At 38.2% G+C, this 18175-nt stretch overlaps 3 protein-coding genes across 3 annotated transcripts in view; 2 read left to right on the top strand and 1 right to left on the bottom strand.

Annotated features, from left to right (window-relative positions):
• Nucleotides 1–1161: 1161 nt before the first annotated feature.
• On the bottom strand, nucleotides 1162–2813 carry LOC121869686 (crustacyanin-C1 subunit). Its single transcript, XM_042371242.1, has 4 exons — nucleotides 2642–2813; nucleotides 2180–2264; nucleotides 1926–2048; nucleotides 1162–1513 (listed from the first exon to the last, which is right to left on the bottom strand). The coding sequence occupies exons 1-4, from the start codon at nucleotides 2777–2779 to the stop codon at nucleotides 1266–1268; spliced, it is 594 nt and encodes a 197-aa protein (XP_042227176.1). The 5' UTR covers nucleotides 2780–2813; the 3' UTR covers nucleotides 1162–1265.
• A 397-nt stretch (nucleotides 2814–3210) lies between these two features.
• Nucleotides 3211–4410, top strand: LOC121869696 (crustacyanin-A2 subunit-like; the record flags this gene model as incomplete). Its single annotated transcript, XM_042371253.1, is given in 3 exon segments — nucleotides 3211–3303; nucleotides 3488–3704; nucleotides 3907–4410. Coding segments are annotated over 3 exon segments (543 nt in total), but the record flags the coding sequence as incomplete, so codon positions are not given.
• Nucleotides 4411–16604: 12194 nt separating this feature from the next.
• The window catches only part of LOC121869680 (relaxin receptor 1-like), a 179606-nt gene continuing 178035 nt past the window's right edge, over nucleotides 16605–18175 (top strand). The window contains exon 1 of the mRNA XM_042371229.1: nucleotides 16605–16959. The gene's annotated coding sequence lies outside the window, so the exon portion shown is untranslated. The remainder of the gene's footprint in view (nucleotides 16960–18175) is intronic.

Raw genomic sequence — 18175 nt, 5'->3', positions numbered from 1 at the left:
ACATGATCAATTATCACGGGAGAATCCAAATAGACTTGAAGGCGATGAATATACTGTATATATTATTCTGATATCCACATTTGATAAGCTCCCGGTACCTCTTCAATGGTTCAGGCAACACTGTCCAGTGTGGTTCCCGTTATCAGTTCTTGATTAACCTCACTGTGCAGGATTGGGTAGACTCACTTGTGGACACATAAACTGCGCCTATATATGACCACATTGGTGTATCGTTTATTAAAGGGTGTTCTCGGAGGATTAAGGTTGTCCTGCTTAAATCTACCTTTTCTTATGGAAGGCCGATTTAGATTTAAATTAATTTTTTAATGATTCTATGAAGTAAAATCAGAAATAAGAATAAAAATCTGCATGTAGATTAAAAGTTATGACCATTTATTTATAACAGAAGCTAGATGAGCCACCTATGACATGAAATGGAGCCATGTACAGTTCCCTTCACTCGTGCTTTTACAGGGGCTCATTTTATAATCATTCCACAAATCATTATCTCTGAGACATTTGTTTTAATGTTATTTTAATTTGATTCCATAGTATGTTTACTATTGCTAGTTTCCATTATTCGAATGTAGACAAACACTCTACAAAATCTGACGAACCCCTGTAAACACACTAGTGAAAGTACTGTACATTCAGAAAGCTTAGCCAATAAAATTTATATGAAAATTAAACGCTGAAGGTGACTTTTTGTGAAAAAAAGTGTTTGGTACACAAAGTACACAAACATGACCTTTTTGGTGAAAAAACCTCCCACTCAATTGCTAGTTCTCTTGTTTCTCCTTTCACTTTCTGCCATGTGATTGGAATACACTACCTCTAGTGGAATTCACAGTATTTATGTCAAGGTAGTCCAGGGCATACGGTGGTTAAATTCTATTTCATGACCTTATCAGCCAATGTACAGCTTTTTGAATCCATGACATCAATGAATTTAGACTTATAATTGCCTTTTAACTTTTGAGTTTGCAAAGTCGCTACCCATTCCAACTTTTGTTATTTCTTGTTTTAAAGTAACCCTTGTGTGTTTTTAAGGTATTTGAACTATCTCCTTCACTTGTTTATGAACATATTTAATAGAAACTGTACAACATTTACGACAGCTTGATGAAATAGAGAATAGCATTTTTACAAGAAAATATCGTATAAAAGACAATAAGTATATTTTGTGTTGCTTATGGTCTCCGCAAGGATTCCATGAAGCATTCTCTTGCTTGATCATTATAATGTTATTTAGTGATGTGATCAGCCTAGAGTGTCTTCTGAGTATCGTAAGGACAGGAGGATCCCTGGACGGTCTTGACGAAGCGAGTCGTGTCAACATTGATGTTCTTGAACGCAGCTTCACATTTCTTTACATATTGGTCAGCAAGGTTGGCAGAGCGAGAAAAGATGAAGGAAAAGTCGGAATGATATCCGAAATTGTAGTCGATGCAGGAGTATAGGCAGGCGTAGTTAGAGTAGTCTGTCTCCAGGATAACCAACGGGGCGGCGAAGGCTGGCGGAAGGAAGAATAATAATACAATTATCAAATGGTAAATTATGAATGGACAGTACATGTAATTGCGATAGGTTCAATAAGCATTCTCGAATTCCTTGTAGGACCTAGGAACTGATGGGCGATTTTGTAAGAAGTTTCCTATAGAGCATTGAACACCCCTGAGGAGGGCTCTTGTTAACTAATGACTAATTTTTGGTCTATTTGTTTTTCTGATGTGTGTGTGTGTGTGTGTGTGTGTGTGTGTGTGTGTGTGTGTGTGTGTGTGTGTGTGTGTGTGTGTGTGTGTGTGCATTAGGTTTCTTTAAATTATCAAAATAATATCATAAAATCAATCGTAAACATTATCAAACATGACCACAATTAGGGATAATTTAGGAAAGAATATGGAACGCTGGCAGTAAAGGCTTACAGTTCTCGTAGTCAATGGAGAGATGGGGTTCACCGAAGGGGTTGGGATACAGTTTACCATTACGCTTCAACAGATTACCATCATAGGCAATGCCAGTCGAGGTAATCACAAACTGCTCTCCATCTGTTGGATAGAGATTGAACACAATGTCACATTTCATCGTTCACAAACAACAGTTTCCTGTCACAAGTATTCGTCATTAACTTTAAAATAAAATTTAGAAACGATGACAAAGATGGTTAAGAAGATCTTACCAAAGGAATATTCGTTGCGGACACATTTTTCAATCAGTTGATACGGATTATTGGTGAGAGCAAACTGATACCATACACCTGCATACTGAAAAAAATGAAAATATTATACAAAAGGAATTATACACACTTGACTATTCATTGTTATACTGAGAGCCTTATGTTTTATTTTAAATTGGTTAGGTTAGGTTAGGTTAGTTTAGGTTAGGTTAGTTTGAATTGGGTTAGGTTATGTTAGTTTGGATTGGGTTAGGTTAGGTTAGTTTGGATTGGGTTAGGTTAGGTTACAATAAATACCAAATTTCGCTTTCTGGTTATTTTTAAAATAATTACAACTCGTTTTAGGTTTTTTCAAAATAACCAGAAAGCGAAATTTGGGTACTTAGAACTTAAGAAAATATATAACGTTGAATAAAATTGTTCAAAATATCTTTTTTAATAGTTATATGTGTAGAGAAAACTCACGTTGTTGCGGTTGGGTGTCTGTTCGGCCCACAACTTGTTCCTGTCAACAGAAGCACACTTGCCGGGGACCACGAAGTCTGGGATTTTGTCAGCGGCGACGGAGGCCACAAAGACCAGCAGAATGCTCAGTGAATTCATGGTGTAAAGCTTGACTATGTTCTGAGTGTCTACAGATCCTAAACGCTCTTTATATAGTATGGTCTCTGATGGGCAACACTAGCTCCGCCCACCAAGGTTAACACGTGAATTCATATTTGTTATTTTCCCTTCATGAAGTGTAACTAATGCTCCTTTTAGAATATATAGGTAAATACATATGTTTTTATTGATGAAGGTTACGACTAAATATTCACATATCACAACAATCTCAGATGAAATTTTGAAAAGTAAAAACCTGACGTGGAATCTGTTGGTAATGCTGCCGTCCCATCACAGGTACTCTACAGACTCCACCCTCTACTGGGAGTCTGGGTCCGGGTGGCGGTTCATATAAAAGGGCTGGGATACATTTGTTACTTAGTGCATAACCAAGTCTCACCATGTTTACAACAGTAATTGCTGCCGCTCTCGTGGCTTGCGTGGCTGCTGATGGAATTCCAAGTTTTGTAACTGCTGGCAAATGTGCGTCAGTAGCAAACCAGGACAACTTCGACCTCCGTAGGGTTAGTGTCAAGGTTTTTTTATTTTGCTTATAATAAATTAGGGCTACAGGGCTTAGTGGTCAAACTAAGTTAACTTCCATGTCACCTCACCTTTGTCATGCCTCACATTGTTAGATGTCGTTTGTTACACAAGTATAATTAGTAAGTTGAAATTAATATAACAACTGATTGTCCTTTTCCTCAGTACGCTGGTCGTTGGTATCAAACCCACATCATAGAAAACGCTTACCAGCCGCCAACTCGATGCATAAACTCCAACTATGAATATTCCGGGAATGACTATGGCTTCAAGGTGACCACCGCTGGCTTCAACCCAAATGACGAATACGTCAAGATAGACTTTAAGGTCTACCCCACTAAGGAGTTCCCAGCCGCTCACATGCTCATTGATGCTCCCTCAGGTAAGTTATTACTGACGTAGTACAACGTAACCAAATGCCACGATGAAATTATTTTTAACGGGTTTTCGATATCGAGCAATAGAAAACTTTATAAAAATGAGATCATACACGGGTATTCTCTGGTTATAGATTTGCATAGGTTATTAAATAAACGTTTACCACTGAAGAGCCTCATTACTGACAAGGGTTTTTGTTTCTGCAGTGTTCGCTGCCCCCTACGAGGTGATCGAGACAGACTACGATACCTACTCCTGCGTCTACTCATGTATCACCACCGATAACTACAAATCTGAGTTCGCCTTCGTGTTCTCCCGGACACCCCAGACCTCAGGACCCGCCGTAGAGAAGTGTGCTGCTGTCTTCAATAAGAACGGTGTTGAGTTCTCCAAGTTTGTACCTGTTCCACACACGGCTGAGTGTGTCTACAGAGCTTAAGACATTAAACTACATAGATTAATGTGTGACTATTCCATAGCCAATGGTGTCTGAGTGGAAATTACAGATAGTTTCCAAGTATAATATTACTCGAGATGACTAAAGAGACCATTTGCACCGAGTTGAAAATTATAGTTCTCAGTTCCCGACAAAGTACTTCTACTGAAGGCTTTAACATAAATGTAATTATGTATAAATATAAAACTAGACCTAATCGTGTGTTAAATAATGTATGTATGAAAATCTCTATTAATTAAACTTGGAAGTGAAATTTGTTATTTTGTCTATCATCTGACTCAAAATATTTGGTGAAAATACATTAATTAAAATATCCCTAAATTGTCTTAAGAAAACCTGGACTCAATATTCGATATTTCTCGACAAATGAGAAAATAAAAGCCTGATGACTCTAACACTCTAGAGGTAATATTTATTCTCAGATAGATAGTATCAAGTTATAGTAGTTTCTTTAGAGCATTGTTCTTGGGGATATGAAGGAAACAAAACTTCTCTGTGATTAATTCATAGACAGGGGCGGCCTTTAGAGCCTTCAACATCGAGGGCTCCCAAGTGTTCAGTGAATCAATCTTTTTGTTATATACACCGAGAAAGTCGAACAAAAAATCTAGATGTCCTCTGCATCTGATTCTGCAGGGAATCGGAAGTAGAGATGAAATTCACAAATTTGCTGGTGCAGGATGGAACTGGCTAACAACTGTTAGGTCAGAGTGTGACAATTTGGGAGAGGATTTCGTCCTGCGTTGGACTAATATAAGATGATGATAATCATAATGATGATACTGTAAATGAGTCCCAGTTTATATTATCTAGTATGATTGTTTTATTGTATGATATGTCATTGGTATAAGTGATTTTTTTCTGAGTTGATTAGGGACCCCTTCAAGCAATATCTTACCCGCCCTTAAGGGAAGGTTTCTCAAGAATGCTTGGTCAAAGAGAACAAAAATTGTTACAAGACCCATTATGAACTGGTTTAAGTTCTTAATGTCTGTTATAATTAATCTTACATTTCATATAAGAGTTTGTGATATAAATACTAAGCACTGGAACGGGAAATATATTTTTTTCTTCTTACTGCGGAGATATGGAAAATACTTGGTTTTTCTAATTAACTACCGATAAAGGCAGTACAAGGACTTCTTATGGCATTTGGAGGGGCCTCCCAAATAGCTAAGGCCGCCCCTGTTTATATTTTTTATTAACAGTGACTGTTAAGACTGAGTGTCTCTCACTCAGCCAATTTTGGATGAAACAGTAGCCAAGTGTCCGATTTTGTCTAAAGCAATGCTTAGAATCTTTATGCATTTTCCATCCATATTCATGTTTCTTATGATAAAACTAAAGAGGATTTCATACTGAAGATGATCTCCATTGTGTTGTATCCAAAAACATCCCCATAGATTGAAAAGTTAGTAATAGAAAACGGTCCTTGGCTGGATCTAGCCATCCACTAATGCTATAGTTTCGAATTTATTTATTAATTAGGTGGATGGTAGGTGAAGATTTGTGATATTATGTAGAGCTCTCCTCTTATAAATTTAAATGACAGAAAATGATAGCTATAATAATAGTCAAGCTAGCCTACCAAGACTTTGCTTGGACGAAGACATCTTGCAAGCACATCAGAAGTGTATTTCACGATAAAATTTTGCCTTAAGTAAATGTTCGAGGTTTTTGTCACTATTTCTGTGTAGATTGTAAGAAAGTGGAACAAGAATAGATGCAATCGTTGTATATGAACACCGATATAATATATTCTTGTGTCTGAATAAGTAGGTATTGTTAGTCTGTGTTTATAAAAGGATGTTGATACACACTGCATCTTTCCCAACTAGAAGCTTCTGGTAATGCACACGAATAATTGCGCACATTTACGATGATAAATACAGAGCTACGATAAAATCGTAATTAAGTATTAGTATGTTAACCCGTCGAGCGCTAATCTCGTACTTATACGGGATGGTTGACCAGCCACGACCAGCGCCTACCCCGTAAAAGTACGTGACAAGATTTGGCTTTGTCAATATCAGTCCCATTCATTGACAACTGGGACAACTTCTATGGCAGAAGGGACCTTTATGCTAGGGATGGGGTACACCTGTCTCGGGATGGGGTGGCAACCCTGGCTGGGTCTCTACAGGGGGCAGTTCAAACGATATCGAAGTCTTTAAACTGCTAGGGAAACATATGGGCACGGGGGTGGAGGAGACTGCAGTGTGAGCAGGTAAACAAAGTGAAAGATTACAGGGAAATAGTGTTAGGAATGATGACAAAACTAAATTAGACAGGGAGTTTAAACCTAAACGCGGTAAAGGGAGGACTCAGAACACGACTAACTTAAATGTCTACTACGTGAACGGTAGAAGTATGAGAAACAAAATGGATGATATTAGGGCCTTGGTATGTACCGAAAAAATCGATATAATAGCATTCACTGAAACATGGATGAACCTAAACTCATGTGAGTTACCGGTTGAATACCAAATTGCGGATTACAAATTGTTCCATACTGATAGGCAGACCAGGAAAGGAGGTGGGGTAGCAATCTATGTCAGGGATAATCTGAAGTGTGAAATAATTAAGGAAATAAAAACTGAGCGGAATTCAGAAACAATTTGGATAGAATTAATCGACGGTAGGGAAAAATTAATCATAAGAGTGATTTATCTGGGATGAAATGCACAGGGCTTCCATACACAACAAAGTCTGTATAGTAGGCGACTTTAACCTTGGCCAAATAGATTGGACTGACATTACCGGTAACTCAGAATCAGAGGATTTTCTCGAAACGATCCAGGACTGTTTCCTAAGTCAACATATAACCGAACCCACCCGGGGTAATAATATACTCGATTTAGTTCTGTCGAACAGAGAAAACCTCATTAGCAATGTCGAGGTAGGGAACGAGCTTGCAAACAGCAATCACAAAGAAATTAGATTCCAGTTAGATTTTCAGGGCAGACGTAAGGAAAATTCCACTAAAGTACCACATTTCAGAAGGGCAAACTTTGACAGTTTAAAGAGGCAGCTGAGGGAGGGGGTTTTGCGCTTGGGGGTGAGGAACATGACCTGGCATGAGGTGACCTCACTCAATGCACCCACTGAGGGCGACCTCACCATACCAGGAGACCTGAAGGCTGTGACTGACCTGATAACGAGATCTGAGATTGCCGAGTTCCACAACAATTTAAATAATGAGTTACTTTATGCACAAAGGCAGAACATACCATACAAAATACTCAGATCAGACAACAATGACCCTAAATGGATAAAATAAAATTTAAAGAACATCATTGGCCAAAGGAAGGCTATAGGTAGAAGGATAAATCGTGGCGAAATTTACCTCCGGGATTATTATAAGGTATTGGTGAGTAAGGTTAAAACCGAGATTAGGAAAGCTAAGAGGAATAATGAGGTAAGGATAGCAAGGGAGGAGAAGACAAACCCCAAAGGATTCTACCAAATGTATCAAACTAAAACACGAGAAAAGATTGGACCATTACGGTCAGATACCGGTGAGCTAACTGATAACGACGGAGAAATGAGCAATAATCTGAATAAATATTTTTCAACAGTTTTCACCACAGAAAATTTAAACATGATACCCGAGGCACCGACTCTATTCAGAGATAGTGAAGAAAACAAATTAAGCGAGATAGTAGTGACTAGTAACGATGTTAGTAAGCAAAAAGACAAACTAAAGCCTAATAAGTCACCTGGTCCCGATGAGATATTTGCTAGAGTACTAAAGGAATATAAGGAAGAGCTTAGTATGCCCTAAGCAAAGTTGTTTAACATGTCCTTAAAAACAGGTGTAGTACCAGAATCCTGGAGGTTATCGAATGTAATACCGATTTTCAAGAAGAGGGATAGATCACTATCCTCTAACTACTGCCCAATCAGTCTAACATCAATAGTAGGCAAATTACTGGAAGCAATCATTTCAAACTCTATTCGAAATCACCTGGAGAAGCACAGATTGATCAATGATTCTCAGCATGGCTTCACAAGCGGGAGTTCATGTCTAACTAATCTATTAACATTCTTTTCATCAGTTTTCGAATCGGTGGACGAGGGGCACAATTATGATGTGGTATATCTCGACTTTAGCAAAGCCTTCGACAGAGTTCCCCACGAAAGACTAATTAAAAAGGTAGAAGCACTTGGCATCAAAGATAATATCCTTAAATGGATTAGGGCGTGGTTACAGGACAGGAGACAGCGAGTGAGCATTAACGGCACTAAGTCCCATTGGAGCAACGTTACTAGTGGAGGTCGCCAAGGTTCAGTACTTGGACTATTATTATTCATTATATACATAAACGACATAGATATCGGCATAGACAGCAACATAAGTAAATTTGCTGATGACACTAAAATAGGACGTGTTATTAAATCTGACGAGGACTCCGCAAAACTACAGGAAGATCTAAAAAAAAATTTCGAAGGGTCTGAAAAATGGCAGATGAAATTCAACTTCGACAAATGTAAAGTACTCAGTATAGGAGATGTAAACAGGGAAACCAGTTACCAGATGAACAAAGATGCCATTGAGAAATCCGACTTCGAGAGAGATTTTGGAGTAATGATAAGTAGGAACCTTAAGCCAAGTAAACAATGTGTTTTTGCTCGTAACAAGGCTAATAAAGTACTTGGGTTCATACAATGGAGTCTTAGTTACAAGACTAGCTAGGTCATCCTAAAACTGTATCTTGCGCTTGTGAGACCACACCTGGATTACGCAGTTCAGTTCTAGTCACCGTATTTCAGAATGCATATAGAATCTTGGAAAGAATCCAGAGGAGAATGACAAGACTAATCCTGGGCATTAGGAACCTTGAGCATAGAGACAGGTTAAATCATCTTAATTTGTACTCCCTCGAGAGATGTAGAGCGAGGGGCGACCTGACAGAGGTGTATAAATGGAAGTCAGGGCTAAACAAAGGGGACATTACAAAGGTACTCAAACTATCCAACCAGGAGCGAACTCGAAACAATGGTTTTATATTAGACAAATTTAGATTTAGGCGCGAAAAAGGAAAACACTGGGTTGGAAACAGAGTAGTGGATGAATGGAACAAGTTACCAAATATCACCATAAACTCGAATACGCTGGATAGCTTCAAACATATGTTGGATGCTTATATGAGCAATAGGGGTTGGGTGTAAACGGGACTGCCCAGTATGGGCCAATAGGCCCGCTGCAGTTTCCACCATTCATATTTGTGGTAGTAGCGAGATGCGCTACTACCTTGCCTACTGGTATACTGCTTCCCTGGCCACGTGGCTCCACGCTCTGCATGCCACGGCGGCGACATTGTTCATCACTCAGTGAGTCACGCTCACGCCAGCCACTCAGGAACATGTCACACCGCTCTTGCTCCAGGGGGACTGAGGCGGAATACTTGCAATTCGCTGTCGAGTATGAGCCTACATCAGAAATTACCCCAGATGATTTTTCTGAGTCGGATCATGACCCACTATGATCAGAATACTTCATCTTCTAGTTGAAGTGGTAGGGAAATGTTTCAGACGTACTCGCAAGAACAACATGCAACACTTTGGAAGCCAGCTCGTGACACACTCTCCACCTCAGAGGTCGCCACTTTCCTTCCACCTTACCACCAACACCTGGCAAGAAGGAAGCACATCTGTTACAACACGTCACGAAGAGCAAAGAAGAGGAAGGATACTCGTTACTGCTGTAATGAGTGTAAAGTAGCACCATGGTTCAAGGACTATCACTATCACACTCTTCAAAACTATTAGTGTAATAATATGTGAACCGGACAACAATGAGTGGCAGTGCTGCCTTGACACCCTCCGTAGGGTTTTTTTTTTGGGGGGGGGCGGCACTGGGGTGTCTATTACGTCTAATATTGGCTGGCGCTCAACGGGTTAAGCTTATAAAGCTTTGTCACTATATATTATACAATAAAAAATTTTCAGTACCTTATATTGTACAAGAATTATGTACGGGCAAAACAAAAAATAAATAAACAAATTAATAAAAGACTGGATAAAAGTTGCGGTACCATATGGATAAACAAAAACAAAAATCTATACAAAGTTACTGAGCAAAATAAAATGGGTACACTCTCCCTGCGGTGTGACTTCAGACAGTGCCACCAACGCCCACAACTGCAGTGCACACACCTCTCACCTGAACTCTGAGAACAACTCAAACCCAAGCCGAAGCACCAACTAAACCACAATGAACCACCACCAAACAAAAAAAGTCTCAAGTTGCTACTCTTAGGGTCAATATTTGTAATTAATGTTTATCTAATTGATTTTACAAAACAATTTTCGAGAAGAAAGGCAAATCAATGTAACTTCTCTCGACAAAAATTTTGATCTGCCATCATGCAGATATTATTTGCTTCATCATTAAATGTCAGACTAGTGCAAGAGAACAGTGAAATGGTAGAGTACTGTAACTTGGCAGACGTTTGCGGTCATTATCACAGGAGCCCAGCAGCAGGCCACACGAGAGCAAGAGAGAGGGGTGTATTTTACCTTCTAATACAAAACACACTAATGAATGCAAAAGCAATACCAAATAATAAATTAATGGACAGCGAGCCATTTTACTGCCTTTAGAGGGTATAAAACAAGTGTTCATGTCCACGCCATCTGTCGGGAACTTAAATATCTACAGTACAAAATAAAGTGTAAGATAGCACTCAATTATATAGCAATCGATGTCGAGCTCTCACTGTACAGGCAATAGGTAGCCTATAGCGAACAACGATATCTGAATGAATGATTTGTAATCTTGGAAACAACCTACCATGTTACGTAGTAGCTGCACTAATCTGAACCCAACAGAAAGTGAAGTTATCTCATTGTATATGTTTTATACCTTAACGAGGAAAAAATACGGTTGTCTATGTCTTGATTATGTCTTACCATTGTTTTTAAAGCAATCAACTATAAGGTTATAATTGTGTAAGCCACCATATTACCTAAGGACCTATTAATGAATTACTCGAGCTCCCATTGTTCTAAATTATTAACCTTAACTTGGTAACAAAAACTAATAGACGATAAATAAGTACAAGGGTGTGTATGGATGTAAAGATTAATTACTAGGTAGATCGTCCTTCACAGTTCACACACACACACACACATTCGAACACCTCACGGTGTTCCCCAGGGGACCAAGATGGGACCACTGTGCTTCCTAATCCTGATCAACGACGCTCTATCGGACACTCCTCACAGGTGGAAGTACGTGGATGACTGCACTGTGGGGGTTACAGTGGACAACACTTCACCGGACTACTCATCGCTACAAGGCTCCCTGGACAGGCTACAGGCATGGACAACGGAGAACAAGGTCACCATCAATCACACCAAAACCGTAGTCATGCACTTCAATATCGCCACCATTCCAGCGCAAGCTCCAGCAGTTACAGTGGGTGCCCACCCTCTCCAGTTAGTGCAATCTGCCAAACTCCTGGGTGTAACTATAGACAGCAAACTGGACTGGAAGGCCCATGTAAACAACACAATCAGGGCAGCCTCGTACCGACTACATGCTACGACGACTCAGGTCACTTGGGGCACCCACTCCAGAGCTGAGGACTATCTACAACGCATTTATACTCCCCAAATTAACTTATGCGTCACCAGCCTGGTAGTCTTCTCTCAACTCTACCCAACAACGTCAGCTAGAGAAGGTACAGAAGAGGGCCTGCAGAATCATGCTCGGCCCAGATCACTCCGGCTACAACAACGCTCTCTCCACCCTGGAAATGCCACCCCTCAGTGACCTCCACCACCACGCACTGGCAGGGTTTGGCAGTGGACTACTGCACCATCCTCGTCATCGCCACCTTCTCCCACAGGCAGTCCCCCACCCACCTCATGCAGTCCGCCACTACAACAAAATTCAGCCCATAAGAGCCCGCACTGATAGATGTAAGAATAGCACCATTCCATCTATTGTTAAAATAATAAACAGCTCCTGATTTATGTACTGTAGAGCCCTGTAAATGTATTGAACGTATATCATTATGTCTAAATCACATGTAAGTTTGTATATTTTCAGCCAACGGCCGCAACTCTATTAATAAACCGTTTATTATTTTTGTTATTACACACACACACACACACACACACACACATACATACACACACACACACACATACACACACACACATACATACACACACACACACACATACACACACACTCATATCTATCTAGCTATCTAGCTATCTATCTATCTATCTATCTATCTATAATCTTCATCAAAGGTAAAACATATAAAAGGTGCTTTTTCTCATATTCCAACGAACGTTACTCACTCTTTAACGGGTGTGGAGATATACCACAGCGACTCGTCTTCTTCTACAAGGTGACACCAATAACGAAAGCTACCTACCACTTTATGTACAATGCTTGAAGCTATAATCCCTAAATGTTTAAACCATCATCATAAAGGAATTAGTAAGTAACAGAGGACTAATAAACGATAAATACGCTTAAGTTACCTTAAACCTCATATACGGACGACGGTCCTATATACATAGACCAATATACTTCCTTCTAAAGTCTAATGTAAAAAAAATCGTAAATAGAAGACAAGTGATTACGAGTAGATGTTGCACCACCCTAGATTATTTCATTTTCAAAAACTATACTCAGAAGTTTCCTGCTTACTAAGCAGGACCTTCTTTTGGATGTACATGACTAAGCAGTGCTTAGTCATGTACATCCAAAAGACATTTGTTTTACCGTCGGAATTGAAATTGAAATATTTCATCTACTCAGAAAAATAGAGATATACTGTAATAACAGCAACAACAATATTATCATAGCTGAGCCTTTCGAGTGCTGGAGCTATCATGAATGTAAGCAACAGTTAAGATAAAACTGTACCTTTATTTCAAGAAAATTAATAAATAACCTTAATCACCATCTGGATTACAACCGTTGATATTTCAGCAGTAGTTTCAGTAATGCAACACATACGAATATATAACACCTCTAAAACACAATAAAGGATTAAGATTAACGACCTTCAAACTAACCTAACCTAACCTTACCTAGCCCCCTCCTCCCCACATTAAAGGTAGCGTAAGGATGTTTAATCATAAGGTGACATAAGCCCTACCAGCTAATCTTCAGGTGATCCATCAGATGCCTATCAATGAGGCGTAGGGTCACATGGGTCGAGGTTTTCTACCCCACAATTTGAACATAAACCTGCTCGGGCTACCCTGGGATCGAACGTAGGGCAGTAGAGCAGCACGACAACCCCCTGTCCACTCCACCACTCAGGGGTTCCTAATAAAACTGCTGTTGAAGCCCCATTAGGACCTGATAGTTCACTCTTTTATACCTGAGGCAACTTTTTTGGTTTAACCTTACTTTTTTCTGTAAATGGAAGAGGTAATTTTGTTAATGTATTTTGTACAGTTACGGTCAAAACGCCATTGACACTTAACACTTAACGGTCGATTTATTTTTTTTAAATAAAATATTTTCCTGTGTTAATAATGTGCTGAACTTTACTATGGTTTACTTAATTTGACGAACTAATTTTAAACTATGGGAATATAAGCCTCTAAAACCAAAGACAAATAACTGTGGCAATGCCTATGCTGACGTCACTAGTCAGGACAAACTACTTGCGAAACAATCGGTGTTGACTCTGGTGCTGACTCTGCTCCTACATTTAATCATGGCAAAATCAGCACATATTTATCATTGCTGCTTTGTGTCAATGTGCAAAAGTGCGAATATACGCACGCCAGAAAAAAAAAATATTAGTGTGCCAAAACAAAAGGAAACCAGAAAAGTGTGGTGGCGAGCAGCGTATCCGGAGTACTCACCCTATCTCCTCAAGAACCTCCTTTTGTTGTGAAGACCACTTCACTGTGAGTATTAATCACCATTATTTATTAAAAGGGCGGAATTTTGCGAAACAGAAACAAGTGAAAACCCTATTAATGTAATATATAAGATCAACTGAATCCTCCCTCCACACATGCAATTGCTCGCAAAATGACGAGTCATAATATTAAATATGGAGTAATTTACTTTTTATGTTACTTAATGGAAGGATTTTCCCCCTCTGAAATACAGTTACCTATAATATATTCAAACACGAAGCTCTATAGATCCCATATGTCTCACAAAATAGTACCTTTACCGATAATGAGGCTATAACTTGTAACTAGTACAGTATACAGTAACTTCAAGTAGGGTTTGTTGTTATACTTCTTTTAGATTTCGGCTATCACATCTACTGGTGTTCATGGTACCAAGCCATTGATTTGTTTTCTTGCTTTCAGTTGCAAGAAGACTAACAGAACTACATGTACAGTCAGCCAAAGATGCACCGACCCCACCCTGGGTCTCGTGCCCTCAATTTTACCTGGCAATACTTGGTAAAGGAAGGCTGTATGTAAAGGTGATTGTGATTGTTGGATCTCTTTCGACTGTATCACTGTCAGGATAATTATTAAACAAACCAAAGGTAGAATTTTTATAGTAAAAAACTAGTCATTGTTAATTAAGGGCATAAGAAGTTTCCAAATTTTCGGATATTTGCTTAAATAATGAAGAAAATTATATTAATGACTTGGCAACTTAACTACAACCACAGCTGCCACAAGATTCTCACATTTTTTTTAATTATAAATATACGAATATTCGGAAACTTCTTAGGATCTAAAATAATGATGAATAATTTATTATTATCAAAATGTTACCTTTGGTTTGTTTAGTATTTATCCTGACAGTGATATAGTCAAAAACAGATCCACCAATCACAATCACCTTTACATACAGCCTTCCTTTACCAAATATTGCCAGGTAGAATTGCGAGCACGTGACCCAGGGTGGGGTCGGAGCATTTTTGGCTGACCATACCTGGTGACAATGGGGAGACATGCCAAGTTGAAGCCAGGAGTTCTACCTCATAAATTTGATTGCCAGAGTAGAACCATAAAAACAAATCTAATAGAATCTCCCTTTAAAGGAAAAGAAAATTTCAAGAAATACTGGACAACAAAGAAAACTGTGAACCAGGGAAAGATTTAAATTTTCACCAATAATGTGTAAACTGTTGTTTGAAAAAAAAATCTTCCAGAAGTAAGCTTATAACCTGAGTAAGTGGTATATGGGTTGCGTATATGTACCAAATGAACTGAATACGCTAATATTAATTGTGACAGTTTTGTAAAGTTATGTCTTCCAGTAATTTGCTGTGTTGATTAGATTATGTAGTAACTTCTTCTGATCCTTTTTCCGTGAACCGTTAAATTTAATACATTTCTTTTTCATTAATTTATTTTATTTATGTTCTGTTATTTTTTACTTTGTATTTGTGTATTGTCATATATATATAATTTTGCAGATGAATCATCTGTGATGGCTGCAGACCAGGACCAAGATGAAGGTGATAATCCTAGTTACTCTGCAGAGTCAGCTTCAAAGAACATTGGAATCGAGGAATATAAGTCAACTCATTAAATTATTTTACTGATTTGTAATACTGTTCTTCAAATGTTTTACTAACCATTTCCTAACTCTTTCAGTTTGGTGCCAGTTTAAGTCGTATTAGGTTGCAGAACACTAATCGTTTATATCCCATATATTCTTTGCCTTACCTTTGATGCATCCAATGTACCGTGTTACATTTCAGTGACAAAGATCATGAGTGTTTCACCACTCAAGATTATGAACATCATCATCTGAAGACAGCGGTGACGTCACGACCACCGAGATGCCGATTTGAGGCGTCTCGCCATATGGTCAGCTTTGAAGCTTTTTTCTCCACTCAATGAAATTACTTTGCGGAAATAAATTTAAATCAGATTTTTTTTATTCCCAAGGACTCTGTTATTTAAAAGACCCCGCGACTGTCAACCAATTTATTGCAGGTCATTAGTTTATAATTGGTGAACGAAGTCATAAAAATTAACATGAAAAAGCATCTGAGTAAGTAGGAGTTAAAATTCAATTTCCTTTTAATTTCCTGACATTTAAAGATATGGCGGATATAACCCAAAGTGTTCAGGAAAATTTGTCAGTAGCTGTACATGCGATATATACTGTAAATACCATGTTTGTACGTTGAGGGTAGGTGTCGTGTGGCAGTGGTGGGTGGTGGTGGCATGAGACTATGGTAGGTGGGGTTGGCAGTAGAATAGGTGGTCGGTGAAAAGGTAGTAGTAGAGGAGGTGGTTGGTAGTGGTGGTAGTGGAGGAAATGGTAGGTGTTGGTGATAGTAAAATCAATGGTAGATGTTTGTAGTAGCGGAAGTGGGGAGCAATGGTGGCGTGAGGAGGTGATAAGGAGCAACAGAAGCAAAGGAAGTGAGAGAGAAGCAGGCTGGTAGGCAGGTGTGTAGGCGGTGGCAGACGCGTGCTCACTCCTGCCCACTTCACACACCACTGCCGCACGCACAACCTCCTGCGCCCCACACTCGACACACGCCCACCAGCTCCCGCTGCTCTCACTGCCTCACACACACGCCTGTCGTTGCCAGCCCGCTCGCCCCTCACACTCAACCTCCGGAGAGTTCACATGGCCGTCGAAGTACTCCACCCACCTGACTTAAAAGAAAGTGCACTGATGAACGAAAAAGAAAACTCTAATGAGGAAAAATAATTGTTAATGAAGATAATAACTTATCATGTTGGTTTTAAGTTAGTGAAACTATTAAGAATAGTGAAATAAATGATAATAAGAATAAGACGTTAAATTATAAAAATAAAACGACGTAAACTGAAATAATATAATTTGTGAAGAATTAAGGAAGGTAAATACTTGAATAAGGTAAGATATGAAAAATGCTATCAGAGCAAGTTTGTAAAATTCAACTTGGTATATTTTTTAATTTGAGTTGCTTTGACAATATAACACTTGCTATTGTTGTTAATATCGTTGATGTTGTTTTGATGTATTCGAGTGCTACAGCAGCCAAGGTATGAAATGTTACTCCCGATGACCAATTTTAGAAATTAAGAATGGAATACTATATTAAAAAAGAGGTTGGAAGTTGACATCTCCAGAGGCCACATTTTGTTAATGGACGAAAAGTGAGTACTAATTAATCTATTTATATTTTGCTCGATTCGTAAACCTGTATACACACACACACACGCGAATATATATATATATATATATATATATATATATATATATATATATATATATATATATATATATATATATATATATATATATATATATATATATATATATAATGAATATGACGCGAGATAGTCGTGTGTGAACTTGTAAACTAAGCGGGAAAAAGAAAACTAAAACATTGCTTAAACGGTTTCATGTATTTAACACAACTTCAGAAGGAAATTACACAAAGATACAGAGACAGAGAGAGCTACATATTGTCTCTATCACACCCTGGAGGTAACTGTAACTCTCTCGATCTATCTAATATATATATATATATATATATATATATATATATATATATATATATATATATATATATATATATATATATATATATATATATATATATATATATATATATATATATATATATATATATATATATATATATATATATATATATATATATATATATATATATATTCTGGATCACGTGAAGATTAGACACCCAAGTTTATTTCACAAGAAGATTAACCACCTAATATAGAGTTAGTGTGGTTAATCTTTACGTGAAAATACTTGAATGTTTAATTTTTAAGAGAGATAAGTTTGGGTGTCTAGTCTTCAGGTAAAATAAACTTGCGTACCTAATTTTCAGAGAAAATAGGCTTTAGTGTCTAATCTTTAGGTGAAATAAACTTGTTTCCTAATCGTGAGGTGACATAAGCTTGGGTGTCTTTCTTCAGATCAAGTAAACTTGGGTGTCTATTCATCAGGTGAAAGAAGATTAGGTGTCTAATCTTCAAGTGAAATAATAGAGGGCACCTAATCTTCAGGTAAATAAGTTTAGATGTCCAAACTCTAGGTAATGCTATTTCCTTTACACGCTTGACAATATAGAAAACCTTTAATG

Source organism: Homarus americanus, unplaced genomic scaffold (assembly GCF_018991925.1).
Source record: "Homarus americanus isolate GMGI-L3 unplaced genomic scaffold, GMGI_Hamer_2.0 scaffold32583, whole genome shotgun sequence".
Taxonomy (NCBI): Eukaryota; Metazoa; Arthropoda; class Malacostraca; order Decapoda; family Nephropidae; genus Homarus; species Homarus americanus.
The sequence above is the reverse complement of the archived record's forward strand: the minus strand, read 5'-3'. Positions and strand labels throughout refer to the sequence as shown.

Excerpts from the sequence above, each read along its gene's own strand:
- LOC121869686 (XM_042371242.1), bottom strand. The coding sequence starts at position 2,779 with ATGAATTCACTGAGCATTCTGCTGGTCTTTGTGGCCTCCGTCGCCGCT. Across the intron at positions 2,049-2,179 it reads CCGCAACGAATATTCCTTTG|ATGGAGAGCAGTTTGTGATT; the intron begins GTAAGATCTTCT and ends TCTATCCAACAG. Across the intron at positions 1,514-1,925 it reads CTCCATTGACTACGAGAACT|CCTTCGCCGCCCCGTTGGTT; the intron begins GTAAGCCTTTAC and ends TCCTTCCGCCAG.